This window comes from Pantherophis guttatus, chromosome 3 (genome assembly GCF_059756535.1).
Source record: "Pantherophis guttatus breed Tessera chromosome 3, ASM5975653v1, whole genome shotgun sequence".
NCBI lineage: Eukaryota > Metazoa > Chordata > Lepidosauria > Squamata > Colubridae > Pantherophis > Pantherophis guttatus.
In genome coordinates this window covers 24,929,657-24,949,373 of record NC_142065.1, presented here as the reverse complement: position 1 = coordinate 24,949,373, position 19,717 = coordinate 24,929,657, and the positions used below count along the sequence as shown (strand labels likewise).

General features: G+C 36.8%; 1 protein-coding gene across 18 annotated transcripts in view; it reads right to left on the bottom strand.

The window, feature by feature from the left end:
- Window positions 1-396: 396 nt before the first annotated feature.
- The window catches only part of SULF2 (sulfatase 2), a 293,351-nt gene continuing 274,030 nt past the window's right edge, over window positions 397-19,717 (bottom strand). For all 18 annotated transcript variants that reach the window (XM_034413833.3, XM_087889122.1, XM_087889133.1 and 15 more), the window contains 10 exons: window positions 15,693-15,945; window positions 13,181-13,277; window positions 11,676-11,770; window positions 9,120-9,179; window positions 6,257-6,426; window positions 6,025-6,167; window positions 4,352-4,475; window positions 3,668-3,698; window positions 3,191-3,247; window positions 397-1,405 (listed from right to left, as the gene is read on the bottom strand). In XM_034413833.3, the coding sequence (XP_034269724.2) occupies window positions 1,375-1,405; window positions 3,191-3,247; window positions 3,668-3,698; window positions 4,352-4,475; window positions 6,025-6,167; window positions 6,257-6,426; window positions 9,120-9,179; window positions 11,676-11,770; window positions 13,181-13,277; window positions 15,693-15,945 (1,061 nt within the window). In that variant the 3' untranslated portion in view covers window positions 397-1,374. The remainder of the gene's footprint in view (window positions 1,406-3,190; window positions 3,248-3,667; window positions 3,699-4,351; window positions 4,476-6,024; window positions 6,168-6,256; window positions 6,427-9,119; window positions 9,180-11,675; window positions 11,771-13,180; window positions 13,278-15,692; window positions 15,946-19,717) is intronic.

Sequence of the window (19,717 nt, the reverse complement as noted above, 5' to 3'; positions counted from 1 at the left end):
CTAGTCATAAATAGGCCGCAATTTTTTTCAGTACCACTGTAACTCCAATGAATGGTTGGTAGGCAAGCACTATGATTATATAAATAAAATACAAAACAAGTTCTCAATGGTGGAAGATGAAATGTGTAATAGAAAAACAACTGATATGTTCAAGTAATGGAATAAGAGAAATTTCTTTGAGACTGAATCTGGAAACAGTTCAATTTTTTAGAAGTCAGGTCTTACTGGGAAAGGTTCTTTCCCATTCTCTCCCATCCAACAAGTTGTGTTTGTAAACTTTCAGAAATGTATTTCTTCTAATATACAGGTTATATAAATTCATATTTTGGCAACAAACTAGAATTAAGTTGCTTGTATAGTGATCACATAATTATCTTTTTAAAAAAGCTCCAAATATAAAAGTAAACAAGTGCTTTTTTATAGTAATAATTTTGGTTTTTTTTTAAACATACAGTATAACCACAAAGACTTAATACAAATCCAACTTTGTTAAAATTCAAGACATACATCAACTGCTTTTAATTTTGCAGTGGTATTTTTTTTTTAAAAAATGATCAATTCTAAAGTTTAATTATGCAGTGAAGTGACATTTTCAGAAATGATATTGGAGCATGCCAATATTTCAGTAACAAAAATCTTCTGGATTGGATTTTTTTTGAAATGGAACACTGAGTATTTACAATACAATGCTGGAAAGGTGGTTTCTCCGAGTGAGGGTTTATTTTCTGTTTCTTCTCTCAACTCAAGGAAGATGTGAAAACTGTGAACTAAATTGCATTTTGTAGTACACAAACAAGTGACAATATTACAGTGGTGAATTGGTGCTTTTTTCAGTAATATCCTTTGCAGAGCCTAGAATCCCTTAACAGATTTTTTTTTTATCAGTGCTTCAAAGTTTAATTTGTCCAAGCCAGAAAGGAAAAAAAAAGTGTTATTATCTTCATTTGTCTTTCCAATGTTTTCATTTAAAGAAAATATAAAATTGTCTTCTATTGAAATCTGATCTTCTGTGCTTTTGCCTTTCAGGATTCTAAAGGTTGCAATTTTTCGCTGCTGTCCTCTTTTGGAATAGTATCTTGGGTGATTGACTGAAATAAAATAGCTTGTGAAGCAAGTGAGGTATAATCCAAAGCAAATGCGAGTTAAACTAGTAGGATACAGGTTCTTGACAACAGTAGTCTCCAGAAGATAACTGCATCATTTTGGACTGCATAAAAATGCAAATATCCTATTTACCTTAGCATCAAAGTTCATCCAGTCTTCCATGCTAAGATTATGATTCAGTCTGAAATCATACATACTTTATTAAGTCTGTACAAGAATTCAAGTTCCGGCCAGTTTATGTCCTCACTGAGGTCTAGCAGTTGTAGGAAATTACCCCTCCCAGCCTTCCCAAAGTTGCCCTCTGTGAAATAGAAATAAAAGACATCATTAGTTCATTGTCATTGTAACTGATTGGACTATGAAACAGAAGTCTAATTTTATCAAAGTCACATGAGGAAAAGAATATGAACCACAGGGGCTAAATGTGGAACCTTCTATAAAAGTAGAGACCATCATCTCCCTTACTTGGCAACTGAATTTTTAGAAGGAATTTGACATCTATATTAAGAGCTGTGGTGGCGCAGTGGTTAAAATTCAGCATTGCAGGCTAACTTTGTCCACAACCAGGAGTCTGATCCTGAGCAGTTCAAGGTTGATTCAAGCCTTCCATCCTTCAGAGGTCGGTAAAATGAGGACCTAGATTGTTGGGGGCAATGTACTGACGTTGTATGTATGACAGTATATCATAGGACAGTGATGGCGAGCCTTTTCAGCATCGAGTGCCCAAATCGGAACCGCTTGTGTATGTGTGTGTGCGCGCCAGAGCGCCGGAAACCTGAAGACCAGCTGGCTGGCGCGCGCATGCCTGTTTTTTCACCGTTTTTTGGGCTGTTTTTGGCCCCAAAACAGCCCGAAAACAGGCTGGAAAATGGCCTGAAAAACGGCCTGTTTTTTGGCCATTGTTCGAGATGTTTTTCGGTGCTCTGTGCCCGCGAAGACCACCACCAGAAACCAAAAGAGCAGCTGGCGATGGGCACGTGCCCACAGAGAGAGCTCTGTCTGACACCTCTGGCACATGTGCCATAGATTTGCCATCATGGTCATAGGGCAATAACTTTTGAGGGAGGTAGGGAAAGGAAAGGAAAGGAGATCACAGTCACACAAGGTTCTCATGTAATGCTCTGCAATGATTTACTTAACTACAGTAACCAGGATCTGCTAGAATTGCTGTTGCTAAAATGTGTGTTCAATAATATTCTGCTTTACAAATGCATCATAATGTAATGCAAATTCCAATCCCAATTGCCATTATTAACTAGGGACTACCTGTAGCTATAATCTGATATTTAAGCTTGGGCTCAAGTTTTGAGCTCCAGTTTTTGCTTTAGATTGGCACAGCTAGAAGGCAGCTGACACATTTGCCTAATGCGCTCTACATAGGTAAGTTCTTGATTTATGACCATGAGCCCCAAATTTCTGTTCCTAAGCAAGGAAGCTCTTGAGTTTTGCCCAATTTTATGGTCCTTTTTTGCCATAACTGTTAAGCAAATCACGGCAATTAAGTGACTTGTGATCATTAAGCAAATCTATCTTCCCCCATTGACTTTGCTTATTGGAAGTCGGCTGGAAATATTGCAAATAGGTGATCACATGATCCCAGGACATGCAACTGTTATGAATACATGCCAGTTGCTAAGCAGCTGAACTTTGATCTGAAGAGTGTGGGGTTGCTGCAACAGTTGTGTGAAAAATAGTTATGTCATTTTTTTCTGTGCCACTAACTTTCAAGGTCACTGAATGAATGTAGGTCAAGACTACCTCTATATACGCATCATAAGGCAGCATTCCACTCTGATTAACAGACACATTCAGAATTCAGGGGAAAAAAAGATCCTCTTCTAAATATTGGACCTCCATGATACAGTAATTCAGCTTTGAAGGTTCCATCATATTAGGATTGAACCCAGTAAACCTTTTGCTAGAGACTCCAAATATTACATGAGGTCCATCATTCTGTCAACCTTCTCTCTGTTAAGATGGACTGAAACAGGATATATGCAGTTGTAAATATGTACTGTGTGCAAGAAATAAATAAAAATAACAAGAAGCAAAAACTAATGATTTACAAGAATAAATTCCAACTTACAGTGACTTGGAAGATGAAGATCTTTTCATTTCTGGCCATTTTCGACGTTGAAACTGCCTAATTTTTGAGACACAATAGGACAGAAAAATTAATTACACACCTTATTGAAGAAAGAAAAGGAAGGAAGGGGGGAAGGAAGGAAGGAAGAGAAAGAAAGGAAAGAAAGGAAAAAAAGAAAGAAAGAAAGAAAGAAAGAAAGAAAGGAAAGAAGGGAAAAAAAAGAAAGAGAAAGAAAGAGAAAGAAAGAAAGAAAGAAAGAAAGAAAGAAAGAAAGAAAGAAAGAAAAAAAGAAAGAAAGAAAAACAAAAACCCAAGCAAGCATGCTGGGTAGGCAATTGAACATTTCTAACATTAAAATACCAAAAGGAACCCAATGTTTTGCTGTCCTCAACATAATTCTATCTGCCTATGGATTATTTTAATATTTAATGTAGATTTACTTCTGGGCATGGGGAAACGTATAATTAGTATTAGTACCTGTATTGTTCATAGCTTCCATCTTTAAGACCTAAATGAAGAAAATAGTACTAATTAGCAAGAGTTCATGGAAGCAAGGGGGGAGAAAAGCATATTGTAAAATTAATCTATTAAAAGTTTGTTTTAAGTACTGTGGCTTTTTCCAAACACAGAAGTTTGAGAGAACAAAACCACACCAGCTGCATGTAGAATGAGAATCTACACATTCAATTTACATTCCCATAATAACTTTAAAGCTGGTTCACATTTATTATGCACCAACTGCAGTTTGATACAGAGGCAAAGTGATGGAATACTGAATTTAAATAAAGTCATTGAGTTAAGCCATTCTGCACTTTTTACACTGCTACTCCACAAAGCTACATATAGTTAATAACTACTACTTTATCACTTGAAAGTTCCCAATGTCTGTATTCTTATTTATCTTACCAGTGTAAGACCTATGATAAATTCTAGAATTTATTTATAAATTCATACCATACCTTCCTTAATTAGAACTGGGGGAATTAATGAAGACGCTTCCCGTAACATCTATATGAAGTTTAAATATGTGATTGAAACCTATCCCTGATTTAGATTTCCTGTTTAAACTACTTAAAGGTATATACAAGTGACTTAAAATAGTATCATTCTAATTATTTAAGCACACTCCTCTTACCAAAGTGAAATAAAAACTGAACTTACCAAGTTCCATATTTCGGGTCCTTGGGTTGCACTGTTTATGGCCTTTGCAACTTCTCAATTCCATGAGCTGCACATGAAGTTGGTTGAGAACATCTCTATGCAGTGTGTTTACTGCATTAATTAGCTGCACAAAGAAACAATTTTTAAATTATAGCAGGTATTCAATAAGCAGAGGAGAGATTGCATTGATTTTTTTTTCCAGTGTATTTGAGTTGCAGGAATAATCAAGGGGAAGACTAGCATTCAGCTCTGAATAACATGCCACCATTTTGTGTACAGGAAAAAAAAAAAGACAAATGAATTGATGTGAAAGGTTTATGTGGAATCTTCCTATCTAGCCAATCAATGTGCTTGTGAATGTTTAAATAAATGCAGTTCAGGGCAGTCTGTTATTCTCTATGGGGAGAGCATATGAGTTGTAGCATTCACCCACCCACCCCCAACCTGAGATAGAAGGCTGATAGAAAACGATTAGAAGTCTGCAATGCAAAATGAAACAGTTCTTTGTGAATGATACGGAAAATCTGGTGGGGTTTCCCTATCACCGTGATGGTGAACCTATGGCACGCATGCCCAAAGTGGCACACGAAGCCATGTTGCCCAGCATGCATGGCATTGCCTGTTTGTCTTCCGGGTTTCTGGTGCGCATGCATGCGCAATCAGCTGCCTGTGTGTGCGGCAGTGCCGAAAACCGGCCTACGCATGCACGCTGGCCAGCTGATCATGGGGCGTGCATGTGCGCTAGAACCTGAAAGTTTGGCTTTTCCGGAATGTGGCTTCGACAAGCGCGTCCATGGGATGTTTCCGCAGGACCTTTTCGGCACTCTGTGCCAAAGGGAAAGGTGGGCCCCCGTCAATATGCTGGGGAGTGGGGGGTGATCACTCCCCCCTCCCCAAAAAATTGGATACAGGCACTTGCATTCCTAATGCTCAGATGTTAGATCTCTAATCTTAGACTTCTACTGCCCTTTCCTTTTTCTGCAGAGATGAGATTTTGGTGGAGAAAAAGGAAGTAGTGATGAAGGCAGCTGTAGAACTGAACTTCATCCTCACCTCATGAGGAGGCTAATATTATAAGCTTTAATTTATAACATTGTCACAGGCCCTTTTTACATGTACCCAAGTTAGTGGCTCCAAAACAAGAGAGCCAACACGACAAATCTGGTCCCTAGTCAACTCTCACACACACAACTACCTTCTACTCCACTCTTTCTTACTTCCTACTGCTCCTCCAACTATTATTCTTTGTGAATCTTACTGTTGGAGAACCTCTCAGCTCAGCTTTTACAGCCAATCTTTGTGCTGGCTAGGGAAAGGCCTTAATGGGATGGCAACAGCAGGTGTTGGCCATTTTATAGGCAGCCTATCATCTCACAAACATCAATGCAAACTAACTAAAAGTTCAACATGGAGAATAAATTGTGGGACCTGCAATCTGAAGATATCAAGAGAGCATGAGATACGGAAAGCTTGATATATATGAAAAGGTTTCTTGCAGCCAACACTGGTGCAGTCATATCTGACCAACTGCAAAATGTAGTGTGCCAATTGATGTTATTGTCATGAAAAGTGGTAAATCCAGGGCAGACTCAGTTTTTTTTTTTTTTTGGTGTATGGGTCATGGAAAGTTGATCATATGCAAACTCTGAACCTTTGGGGTTTTTTTTAATTACCTGGTAAGGGTCGGTGTTCAGATCAAAGTACTCAAGGAAGCCAGTAGCAAATTCACAGAACAGAAAGTTGTGTGTCTCATTGATCGTCCTCATACACCAGTATGTGTTGTTGTTTGCACTGGTACAGGCACAGAAAGGACCCACTACAAATAAAATGTTAACATTTGACAACCGTTGTAAAGTACTTTCTAAATAATTTTAAATGCTTTACATGCACGGAGATATATCTTACATGTCCACAAGGGGGCAGTCTGCCAATGCTGGTTGTCATGTGTGAAGCATGTCAGGCCTGGCATGCTACATGTGTCATTATTTTTTATTCTTTTGAGCAGCTTCCTGAGTTTCTTCTTTCGCCTCTGTTCTCGGAGGAGCCATAGCTTATCCTTCTCCTGAAAGGTTTTCCTGAACACAAAGATCAAGAATTCATAATAACTCATAAATTGCCTCATAGATAAAACCAACTGCTTTATAGACCCAGAAGTCTGGCAGTAAGGCAGACGGCTATCATGGACCATCTGGGCTATCACCTCCCATTTCATTCAGTTTTTACATAACAGCGAAGTTAATTTTGGGATGCTAACTTTTATCTTCTTATTTTTTTTTGTATCGAGTGAGTTTTGAATTCTGGTAAGTGCCTGGACTATTCCTTGCAGTTTTCTTGGTTAGGTATTTTTTGGAAGTGGTTTGCCACTGCCTGCTTCTTAGGGCTGAGAGAGAGAGACTGGCCCAAGGCCACCTGATGGCTTTGTGCTTAAGGTGGGACTAGAACTCACAATCTCCTGTTTTCTAGTCAGATGCCTTAATTGTATACCAAACTGGGCTCTTAACTTTACTTACTCCTGTTTGTCAGGACTAAATTGGTCAACTGGCCATTATTATGCTTATATGTGTGTAAAATAGCCTCCCAGTCAATAATCCAAAATCCTTGAGGTGGAACTCTACTGAACTAATAAATGTGTGGCCATGAAGAGAAAATTTTCAAATAAACACCATGCATAACAACACTCATCCCCAATCTGAGATTGATTATCCATTGCTACTTTAGTCTGGATATATTTCCTTTTAAAAAAGTACTTCTCAAATCTTTTTTTTTTTAAAGTCACATTAGTATGTATGTGTGTAATAGAGTTATAGAGTCATATTAAGTCCAAGTTCATGCAGGACTCTCCACAAAAGCATATATGACAAGTGGCTGTTTATTTCCCGTTTGCTTTGAAGATGTCCCATAAGAGGAATCCACCACTTTTGTTTGATGCATTAAGTATTAAAGAATCAGAACTGAAGAAGCTTCTTGGATGAGAAGCAAAAGGTCTTCCAGGAAAAACAAAGTCCAGTTGCCTTGAGAAAGAGGACCTTTGGGACAATCATGACCTGGATGACTGAGAATCTCCATAGACATTATTAAAGCTTAGCCTCCATGTTCATATCTATGCTATGCTAGCTAATACAATCATACCGCTTCTTTTTATTTCTGTATTGCAGGCAGCTGTAAAGACAAGAAACTTTTTCTGAATGCTGAAGTGGTTTCAGTTCAAAATTATAGTACCTCATTCTGCCAGTATCTCATACTGTCTTTTTAAAACTGATTTTGTAGATGAAAGAAGTCAACCAGTTAGTCTGAAAGTCTCAGTATGTGCATGGCCAAAGGAGCATGGTTCTTTATAAGGATCTCAAGTAATAATGGATAGTAATAATAAAAAGGAAGTTTTTAGAGATTACATTGGGATTAACAATGAAAAAAATGGAAAGAGACAAATAAGGATAGAAAGGTGGAACAGAAAAAATACAAAGAACTTAAATGATTACACTGGGATTTACAGTGAAAAGATAAAAAAGAGAGAAAAAGGGTGGAAAACAACAGGGCAAAATAGAAGAATCCAGGACTTTGAAATACAGAATGATAATACTGGGGTAAATAGTGGGCTAAACGTGGTGAAATAAAAAAAAGAGAAAAGAGAGGGGAAACAATGGGAAATATAGGGCAAAACAGGAAAGATCAGGATTTTAAAGCAGAGGAAAAAAGGGGAAAGAAAAAGGTAAAAATGAAAATGAAAAGGGAGAAAAGGAGAAATAAATAAAAGAGGAATATGATGTATATATCTAGAACTGAAATACGAATTGTAGTAAGAAATAATGGTAAACCATATGGTGAAAATGAACTGAATAATAATTGGAATATTATCATTTGTATTTTTGAAATCTAGATAATGATGAGGGTTTTTTTTAGAAATATGAATAAGTTTAAATTGTAATAATTGAAATACTTTTAATGGTTTATGGTGGTGTGTGTAGAAATGATTAAGTGATGATTTGGAATAATACATGGGGAAAGCTATATGATTAGAGGATAACAGCTAGAATATTTTTAAATTTAACTAAGGAAATTGTAATAAATGAAATATTTTTAATTGAATATTGTGGTGAAAGTAGAAATGATTAAGATGTGGTTTGGAGGAACATATGAGGAAAATTATTTGATTTATGAAAATGGAACTAATTGGAATATCCATGTTTATATTCTTTTTTTTCTTCTTTGAATATATAAATGAAAAAGATATTTACATAATTAATTGATTTATATTAAAATGTTGGACTGTATTATTTAAGGAAATGTATGTTATAAAATAAGTGGGTTTACTATTCCTATAAGAATTGAACAACTGTAACATCACAAAATTAATTAATCTGATGATGGATACAAAAACAGATGACAATGAGAAGGGGTTTAATATAGAATAGAAGGGGAAAATGGAATTTGGTTAAAATTAGAGATGAAAATGAAGGGTAATAGATGAAAATAAATACTATGGCAAAAAGGAGGTATAGACATTGTAATTTTAATTGAAAGGACTAAAAACTGTTTAAATTTGTTAACCGGCCAAATACTCTGTTCAGCAAAATACATTGTATGTTTGTGTGTGCATGTATGTGTAAAAAATAAAAAAAAACTTTTTATAAAAAAAAGTAATAGTAAACCATGGCCACCTTAGCAGATTGCATTTATAATTTTCTCAGACTTCTTGATTAGTAAGACAGAAATACTAAACTGGAACTACTTCGCAACTGTTGTCCATTTAAGATGATGCTGCACTTACTTGAAAGGATGGAGATCAGATCCCTTGTGCCTCAGTTTGCCTTTGTGTTTTGATTGGAAGCTGAAAAACAAATATCCCAGTTCTACAATTATCTAAAACACAGTTCTTTATTTTATTTTCTTCTATATTTTTATATTTGTGCTCCTCCACTCTGAAGAAAGGGGCAGTTATAAAACTGAGAAAACGAGGATAATGATATAAAACACAGACCTCTAATTGGATACATAATCTGTTCAAAACTTTTGTTTTCGTTTGCTATAAGTTATTTGGCTTTGTTTCCATGCAATAAAGAGAAAATAAAGGGCCTGGTGGCTCAGCAGACTGATAGCATTGTGCATTAACACCAGCTGTCTGCAATTACTGTAAGTTCGAATCTCACCAGGCTCAAGGTTGACTCAGCCTTCCATCCTTTCTAAGGTAGATAAATTGAGGACCCAGTTTGTGGGAGCAATAAGCTGACTTTGTATAAATATATAAAAGTATGAAGGCTATTGCTTAACACATTGTAAGCCTCCCCGAGTCTCCGGAGAAGGGCGGCATATAAATCAAATAAAAAAAAAAATACACAACAAACTCTAAAACAAAGAGAATCTCTATATTGCATCACTTTAGGCTACAGTTTAAGTGTTCCTTGTAACTGTCTAATTGAAAGAGGAGGAAGAGGAGGAGGCAAGTAAGCAAGCTAACTAGATTCTACTTTTCTACTTTGAAGGACTACTTTTTATATAGGGATTTATTGGTTTTAAAGAAAAAAAAATGACATAGACATTGACATGAAAGAGAAGCTGAATGATAACTCCGGCTGGCAGGCTGAATCTCAACATTTCCCACTTTGACCTTTATTAAAGGTAGACTATTACAAATCTCAGGATCATACTAAAACTTACAAGCACTGAAATGCAGTATGTGGAGTTGGAAAGAAAGCAAACACAATGTCTGACTGTGAGGATACAACCGGCTGGAAACCATTGGACCAAACATTTGGTCCCTCCTGGACCAAACCAGGAGGGTTTACAATGTCCTGCTTGCTAGATGACTTCAGATAAATAGTAGCACTATTTGGGCCTAAAACAGAGACTGGTATTCTTTCTTTTCTCACTGGCAGGAACAGCTCCTACCATGAATTGAAAGAGCAGCCCAGGATGTTAAGTGTGACGAAAGAGGGAACATAATGACAGAAGTCACTGAGGAAATGTCCCTGATAAGAGAAATACTCTGAGAGCAGAAGCAATGTCTCATGCTTTCCGCTTGAAAACTTATCACTATAATTTATTTTTCTAGAGTGTCTGGCAGTGGAAGAACAAATATCACATTTTTATGCTTCTTTTGTCCAGCTTTTTCCATGCATGTAACAGGAAGTTTTGGAGCTTCTTTGGCCATGGTGCCAAGTAAGGATGTGCAAATAGTCAGCTCTGAGCTTGGACATTATTTTTAGATCTGGTGTGAACCTATTCACTCTTTAAAAAGCTGCAACTTTTCCTGCTTATTTAGTAGTTTTACAGTGGTAGAAAAATACAAATCTGAGTACAGAAGATCTTAAGGAGGAGGCAACAGGTCCCACAAGGGACCTTCTTCAAGGGACCACTGAGAAATTCAGCCCATCCACCCGAGATTTGAAGTAACTTCCTCATTTCAGAGGTGAATACTGCAGTTCCTGAGTTTAGATAATGAATGGGAAGCTGTGGCCACAAGAGCATCTTGACTGAAGGCGATTTTGGCCAACTCTGTGCTAAACATTTGCTCTCTACTTACCCTAATTAGAAACAGACAAGGGCTGTGTAATGCCAGTTTGAATTCAGCTTGACAGCAGGGAATTTGCTTTTAAAATTTCTTTCAAAGGAGTGGAGAATTTTGAATAAATTCTCATGGGTGGTGTTTTTGTATTTATTTACTTAAGCACAGGCTAAGTGTTTGAATATCATGTTTTTCTTAGTACTATAGTCTCTGCAGCAGGCAACCAGTTAGTTCCCTGGTTTCCATTACTTCACTGAGTTACCAAAGGATGTGATCATAAGAATCCCCATTCAGATGCTTTTTCTCAGTGGGAAATCTAAGTAACCAGGGAGGCTTCAAAGTGACTGAAAGATGTGTAACAGAAAACAACGTATCAGCTGTAGGTATTTCCAGCTCTTCCAATAATGAATTTCAGTTTCAGGATAATTTAAAAAGCACTAGGTATAAATCCCAGGGGCCTATGTATTCCAAAAAGGCTGAACATCTTTAATTTGTACTTTCCAAGGTTAGAAAATTTCAAATTTTGAAAGAAACCCCAAAAGGCAGTAAGCTGTTAGCTATGTCAAGGTAAGAGGAACTGGTCTGAAATGTTATTTTTGTTTTTAATAGAAGAGTGTTATGAGACGTGAATGTTTCCTGGTTTTCTTTTCTGCCTTGCAGGACTGGACGCAATAAGGCACTGGGATTATCAAGGCATTGGAGTATCTGATTTTAATAAGAGGATGGCTGTGTTTGCTAAATAGTCTTGTGTCTTATATCCCTCTGCCTAAATTCATAATCACTTCCTGCTTATTGCAGTTTCTGACCCCAAAGACAAAGTACCTTATCTTGTTACAATCACATTCCTCCGGTCGCTTCTTCTTTAGATGACCTCTTACCTCTCGCAGGTTTTTAATTTTGTTTTGTAGAGTTTCAATCTAATAATAAAAAAAATAAGAACAAATGGATGGATACAAAATTGATTGATTTAGTTTCTATCATTCAACTTGTCTAGATACTAGGCATTAAATTCCTTTCTTCAAAACCTCTCTGTATCCCAATTATTCTATTTAAAAAAAATTTTTTTTAAAAGGAGAGTTTATGCTAAAATGCCAAACTTTAGCCAGAAATACAGATTATTACTATAATTACCATATATCGCGTTATCTACACAGTTCACTGGTGGAAATTTGGAATAAGCAGCAAGGACATTTTCTAGCAAGGTACATAATTTGACTTTTGGAGGAAGAATACCTAACTGCTGTAATTATAGCAGAGGTGAAAAAGAAAAAAAAATCCACCACGTTTCTTTATTTACAATAAAACCTTGGCAGGCAATGAGATAGAGCCAAGGCAGGGCAATTTATACTAGCACGTACAATTAAACTGACATTTTTTTGGAATGAATGTGGTTTTTTCCAGACTGTAAGATGACTTGTTTTTTCTTTTATTATTTTTTTTTTAAAGTTAGGGGTTATTTTAATTGATCAACAAGTAATTCCCATGCATCATGTATTATGAGAGTTCAATGATCTATGGGAAAATTAATAAAAAAAATCTGGGAGAAATGATGTGCATTTCTGTAAATCTCTTAATTGTCAAAGACTACCTCTTGCAGGTATTGTATGTTTATATGTGCACTTTGAGGGAAAGAGGAAAATAGGAAAAACAGTTATGTGTCTTTAACACACTGTTAAGCCATAATTTTATGTCCACTTATTCTGAAACTTCTTATCCACATGTTCTCTGCGCTGCCCTTTTAGTGCATTATGCAATTAAGGATATTAAATTAGCTTCAACAATGTCCTTTTATTTTCAGAAGGATTTGGGACTGAGCCTCAGATGCAGGTTTCCACAAACAGAAATAGTTTTCATGTCCTCTGGCTTCTTCTACCCCTAAAATCGTATCCAGAGGATTAAGATTCTTTAGGGCAATGCAGAATGTGGCAAAAGGAAGAATTGATGATTATGGCTTCATTAAGGAAAACTGTGTTAAGAAGATGTTCCCCTCTGTTTTAAGATCTTCCAGGAATAAAAGGGAACTATTGTATGCAGCCTAGTTTGGTCAGCATAATTGCCTGAATCACAGGCTGCTAAATCAATCATCAAAAAGCAACTCTATTCTAAGACGTTCTCATTTCAAAGTTGATCCAGACATCAGCCAAAGCTGGTATCAGACTATTTAACTTGCTTTCATTAAACATGGATCTTTTTTGGGGGATCTGACAAGGAGACAACACTGAGATCATGCCTGTTGAGACTAAAGCCTGACAAAAAAGTCCACTCAAGGTTCCTTGGAATTTGGAAATGTGATTCAAATGGTGATTCACATGGCCATAAACACTAACCTCGTGGTCTATATGAAGCTTATGGTCCTTCCAGGCTTGCAATGATTTATATAAGTCTGTGTCACATTGAACAGTGTCATTCTCTAAAATGTAGCATCTGTTCAAAAAAAAGAGAGAGAGAAAGGTCATTATACTGGAGGCAATGACAAGGTGTTGGAAACAGACAGCGTTACATTCATGAAGATTGTTGTTTTGAGCTAGCTTAGCTAATGTGACTCCAGGAAAGGAACAGGGGCAACTCCCCTACTGCAACCAAGAGTAAACAATCTGTGCAATGGAAACTGAAGTTTGTTATGAGGTTGAGATGTCAGTAGGGAAAAACCAAGGGTGCTGTCTTGAATTACTTGGAGGAAAAAATTACTATAAACTTTTTTTGAAAAAAAAAAGAAGAAGTAAAAGCTTACTAATGGTTGAGAAGCCTAAGTATAAACACAAACACTTAGACTTGAGTATGATCTTGAGTATGGATTGGCTGTATGATTGGTCAGATTCCCGATAATACATTTTGTTAAACGTAGACAAACGTTTAACAAAATATATTAGGCAAACTTGTTCTTAGTTGTAGCCATCCTACAGGTGGCCCTCTACTTACGCACATTCGTTTAGTAACACTTTGAAGCTACGACGGCATTGAAAAAAACCGCCTCTCACAACCTCTCACTTACAATCGTTGCAGCATTCCTGCAGTCACTGACTATAATCCGGTGCTTGGCAACCAGTCTGCATTTACAGCGGTGGCAGCATCCCAGTATCACGTAAATGCCATGTGAGTTTCCCAGCCAGCTTCCAATAAGCAAAGTCAATGGGGGAAGCCAAATTTGCTTAATGAACGTAGCAAAAAAGGTTGTAAAATAGGTCACCTGATGACTCACTGCATTACTTAGCAACAGAAGTTCCCGTCTCAACTTTATGGAAAACTTTAAAGCTTATACAGTGTATGTTATAGTATGTTTAATTCTTAAGCGAACCTTATTTGTTGGATATTGAAGCCCTTTTACTATGGAGATTACACAATGCAGTTAAGGAAATATATACCTAGCTCATTGGGTTAAGCCTAGTGTTTTGCTTGTATCATCATCATCATCATCATCATCATCATCATCATCATCATCATCTTAGCCATTGTCTATCCACTGCATAATAAAGGCTTCTTTCATGCTGGGAGACCTTTCTGGACATATACATGTCCACAATTTCATTTACTCATATAAGCCCCTCCGCCTAATCAAGGCCCCAATCATTGAAGGAGGTTTTGCTTGTTTATTCCCATATATTAAGGCAGAAAAGCATGGACTCTTCCTCTCTAGGAGAGCCCTTCGTCTCTAGGGCTCTTGGTGTTCTTCAAAGCTTGTTTTTTTCATTACCAGGTTAGGTAATATGCATCGAAGAATAGAATGTCCTGGTTGTTTATATGTAGCCTTGATTGAGGTATGGGTTCTTCCTTGATTATCTTTCTTACTTAACAGAGTAACAGAGTTGGAAGGGACCTTGTAGGTCTTCTAGTCAACCCCCCGCCCAAGCAGGAGACCCTGCACCATTTCTAACAAATGGCAGTCCAGTCTCTTCTTGAAAGCTTCCAGTGATGAAGCTCCCATAACTTCTGAAGGCAAGCTATTCCATTGGTTGATTGTTCTCACTGTCAGAAAATTTCTCTTTATTTTTAGGTTGAATCTCTCCTTTTTTTTTAAAAAAAATTGATTTATATGCCGCCCTTCTCCAGAGACTCAGGGCGGCTTACAATGCGTTAAGCAATAGCCTTCATACTTTTGTATATTTTATACAAAGTCAGCTTATTGCCCCCACAATCTGGGTCCTCATTTTACCTACCTTAGAAAGGATGGAAGGCTGAGTCAACCTTGAGCCTGGTGAGATTTGAACTTGCAGTAATTGCAGGCAGCTGATGTTAATAACAGTGCTTTAGTCTGCTACGCCACCAGGGCTCTTCCTTGATCAGTTTCCATCCATTATTCCTTGTCTGGCCTTTAGATGCATTGGAAAATAGTTTGACCCCCTCCACTCTGTGGCAGCCCCTCAAATATTGGAACACTGCTATTATATCTCCCCTGGTCCTTCTTTTCACTAGACTAACCATTACACTCAGAGAATACCAACAACCGAACAGTTCAATCCTGAGCTACCTATATTCTTTACTAGAGCTGTAACTTGCAATTTTTCCTCCTTTCTTGTTTATGATGCAATGTACTAATGTCCCCGATAGATAAATGATCCTGATACATAGAGCTATATATGTTTGTATGTACATATAATGTTGAATATATATATATTTTCTGAGGTTTTCGCAGGTGTTTGTATGTAGGTCTTTGGTTATTCGGGTTTTCTCCCGCGTAAAATTGGAAGTGTGTTGGCCAAGACACTTCCAATTTTACGTGGGAGAAAACCCGAATAACCAAAGACCTACACACACACACACACACACACACACACACATATATATTCAAGTATATAAATAATAAAAACCACAACCTACTAATGAATCTCTTCAAAGACTTACCGGTGTGTCACTTTTATTAAGTTTGGTGCTGTGTTCTCTAAAATACTGCCAGTGCCACTGTATTCCTCCATATCCTTAGCATCATCAACTTCTCCTCCTCCTCCTGATTCTTGACTGTTTTTGGGCTTTTTTGTGACATTCCATGGTAAAACAGGTTGATAGCCATCCTCCAAATCCAAATTATACACCTTCCCATCAAGCTCAACAGACACTGAGCGAATTGCACGACTTCGAATGTAGCTTGTTTTGTATTCTACGTGAGAAATGAACAACACAATTTATGTGTATTTAGCAGGTCAGATATGGATTGACAGAAAATTTATTGCTGAAAAAATTGGTTAGGTCAGAAATGGAAGAATTCTTTATTTTCAAAAATAATTATTTTTTTCAGACAGTGATCTAATTCTATGAAAAATAATCAGTTTCTATATACATTAAATTTTATTATCAATGTAATATTATTTCCATTCCTTATGGGAAACATACCTTTTATTATAATGGGGGCACATCATTTGCTTTAATCATATTTTTATATTTTTTATATGTTATAATTTTAATTTTTTGACAATGTACTTTTGAATATACTGTTGACATTTTATTGAAAATTTATGGGAAAAATTTATTGTAACTTACTAAGAATGACCAACCACAACCAGCTTAAACTAAATGCATGGTTGGATAAATAAATATAAAAGCCAAAGGAAATGAAACTGCAAAAATGTATCTTGTTTTATATGGCAGCTGAGAATAATTTTATTTTATTAAGCTTGGTAGGTTTTAGAAAAACTAAATTAACTTTGAACTAGCTTTTCCTGGTGTAAATTACCTTCCAGCTAACTATGACATTGTAGAGTTACAGAGCTGATACGTGCCTGCTGCAATATTTATTGCTGTAGGATTATGAGTTGTCCTACAGAAGATCTTGAGTGAAGATTTTATATGGCCTAAATTTAAGGAAGTAATCAAGTATCTTTTAATGTATGTTCTTATAGAACTTCTTTTTATGAAATGGTTTATTTCTACATTCTTGCCATGTGATGGCAGCAAAAGTTCAGAAAGCTAGAAAAGAAGTGAAAATAAATGATGCTCAACGTGAATGTTTCATGCAATCTAAAGAGCCACAGAACTTTTATTAATGTTTTATGGTGGCTTTTGCTTTTGATTTCCTTTGAAACTGCTTTCCCATCTAGAGAATTCTGAAAAACAGCAATTGAAGACTATTACTCCATATTTCTCATCTCTAGTTGTTCTCTATTTCAACTTTCTTTTTCCTATTAAACCAGAAAAATCCCTGCTCCTTAAACCGCAGTTTCAAGCTTTGTTGTATTCTATTTCTCTTGCTTTCCCTTTTACAATTTACCCATTTGAGTGAAATTCTAGATGGCAATTCCTTTTCCCTCTGGTCATGAAACCCCAGGAACTTCTCCAATTTGAAATTCTCCCTTTAATTCCCAGAAATTGCCAGCAGTTTTAAGTTCACTTAAAGATGGCTTATTGGAAATCTCACTGGAGGGCTTTACCCTGGCTTCTCAGGCTCGGCAGCATTGGGTAGGATAAGAGTATTGATTCATATAGAAATATATATGTCCATTATTTTTTGTTTGAGTCCCATTTCTAATAATTCATAAGAAGGAGTCACAATTTGCTCAGCATTTAGAAGTGATGGGTCTGTTGGTTATTCACAGTATTCACGGAGTACAACAGAATTATTCACTAACCTGGGATTCTAAATCTCCACCTGAGGCTCAGCCAGGTGAATCATAGCTTTAGGGGAAAAGTAGGTTCTAATTTATGGAACATTTGACTAAAATGAGGAAACTCCCTTCCCTTTTAATACTAAGAGGAAATTCTAAGAAGTTACACCCAAAAAGAAGAAACTAAAAAGAGACTTTCTCAGCAAGAATCGGTTTCCTTTGTTATGAGGCGTGTGTTTCCATTTGCTGGTATCAAAAAACATACCCCCTTGTAAAACCTGAAGAGAATATAACATTTATAAATTCTAAACAATGTTCAAAGACAACCAACCAATTACCAAAAATGAATCTGTTGTACTGTTTGCCTTTCAAATAAGAGATCTTAATACAAACAACACGGGAAGAGGTGTTTTTCAATGAAATTCAAAGAAGCAAATGCCTTTATTTTTATTTTTTTTCATTTTGACTGATACTGTGAGTGCTCAAAGATTTGCGAACCCTTCTGGATTTTCAATATTTCTTGCATAAGTATGACCTAAAATATCATCTGTTTACCACACAATTCCTAAAAGTAGATAAAGAGAACCAATTAAACACATACTGTAGGTCAAAACCAGTGGCGGGTTGCTACCGGTTCCCCCTGGATTGGGCGAACTGGTAGCAGCGGGGGAGGCTCTGCCCACCCGCCCAGACATCTCTATGTATGCGCAGAAGCTTCTGCGCATGCACAGAAGTGTTGCGTGCACGCCCATGAGCGAACCGGTAACAAACTAAATTGAAACCCAGTACTGGTCAAAACAGCTTATATATAGCTATGGTAGAGATAGAGACCTAAATAAAGATAAATGATCTTTGGAAACTTTCCATGACTTTTTAGACCCTAAATTGATAAGCGTGCATTTCTATAAACTAAAAAAGGGCCCATTAACTCTCTCACAAATCAGTTGTTTGGCAGCAGAATAGGGAAAAGGTGGGATGATTCTGTATTGTGTTATAATATTACATTGCAGCATCTGGGATAACTGCAGTAATTTGCAGAGAAATGAAGTAATGTTTTCTTAACATAAACCATAAACTTTTACTTACATAAGTGCACTAGTATTCAACTTGTTATTATCTGTTTTTAAACTTTCACCATTCACAACTGAATGCTAGTTTCTACCTGCTCAATTAGTGTTTATATCTGAGTTCATTGACAAATAATATTTTTCTCATGAAATATCATTCATGAACAATGAGAAATGAAACCAATGCAGAGATATTTTATCCCAGGTTGTTGCCAGAACCTTTTCTTCTTGTGTAAAACAGAGGAGAAATAGGTTGCCTCTAATGAACAAAAGGTGGAGATGATTTTTTTTCCCCATTAGTTCTCATTAAGAAGTGAAAGCTAAGTTCTTAACGTAGAGACATAATATCCTATAATATGAAAAAATCTCACTGCATGTTGGGCAAACCAGTCCTATCCTGGGATTGCTTTGCGGATGGAGGCTATTCTTATTCATTCTTCTCCTATCCTCTCCACTGAAAGCAGATGTATCATTAAAGTCTATGGAGATTCTCAGATCATGGTTGTCCCAAAGGTGCTTTTTCAAAAGGCAACAAGACTTCCTTTGTTTTTCCTCGAAAATGTTTCACTTCTCATTCAAGAAGCTTCTTCAGTTCTGAAGTGAACTGAAGAAGCTGCTTGGATGAGAAGTGAAATGTCTTTGAGGAACAAAGGAACAATTGTTTGCCATCAGCCAAACAATGTAGGCTGGTAACCCCCAGGGGGAGGGCCTTTTCTGTGGGGGCACCTACCCTCTGGAATCAGCTGCCCCCAGAGATAAGGAGAATCCAAGACCTCGGTGCCTTCCGCCGTGCCCTTAAAACCTTCTTTTTCCAGCAAGCCGGGCTGGCCTAACACTTTTTAAAATGTTTTTAATTGTTTGTTATTGTTTTTAATCATGGGGCCAAATTTATATATATCGTTTTAATTGTATTTTAATGTTTGTAGTTTATGCTTTTACTTGGCTGTTCACTGCCCTGAGTCCTCAGGGAGAAGGGCGGTATACAAATTTAAAAATAAATAAATAAATAAATAACAACAAAGAAAGTCCACTTGCAAAAAAGCACCTTTTAAAAAAGCACCTTTTGGGCAGATGTATTGTAATGTTAAGGGTTTTTCTGTAAGGGTAAGATAGGAAATTGGAAGGCACCCATAACTGCAAATAGTCTGCCAGTAGTTCTCTGATTTGGTCTGAATTGGTCTGCCAGAAGTTCTGTGATTGGGATTCGACATGCCATAACTGCAAATGGCATGTCGAATCCCAATCACAAAACTACTGGCAGACC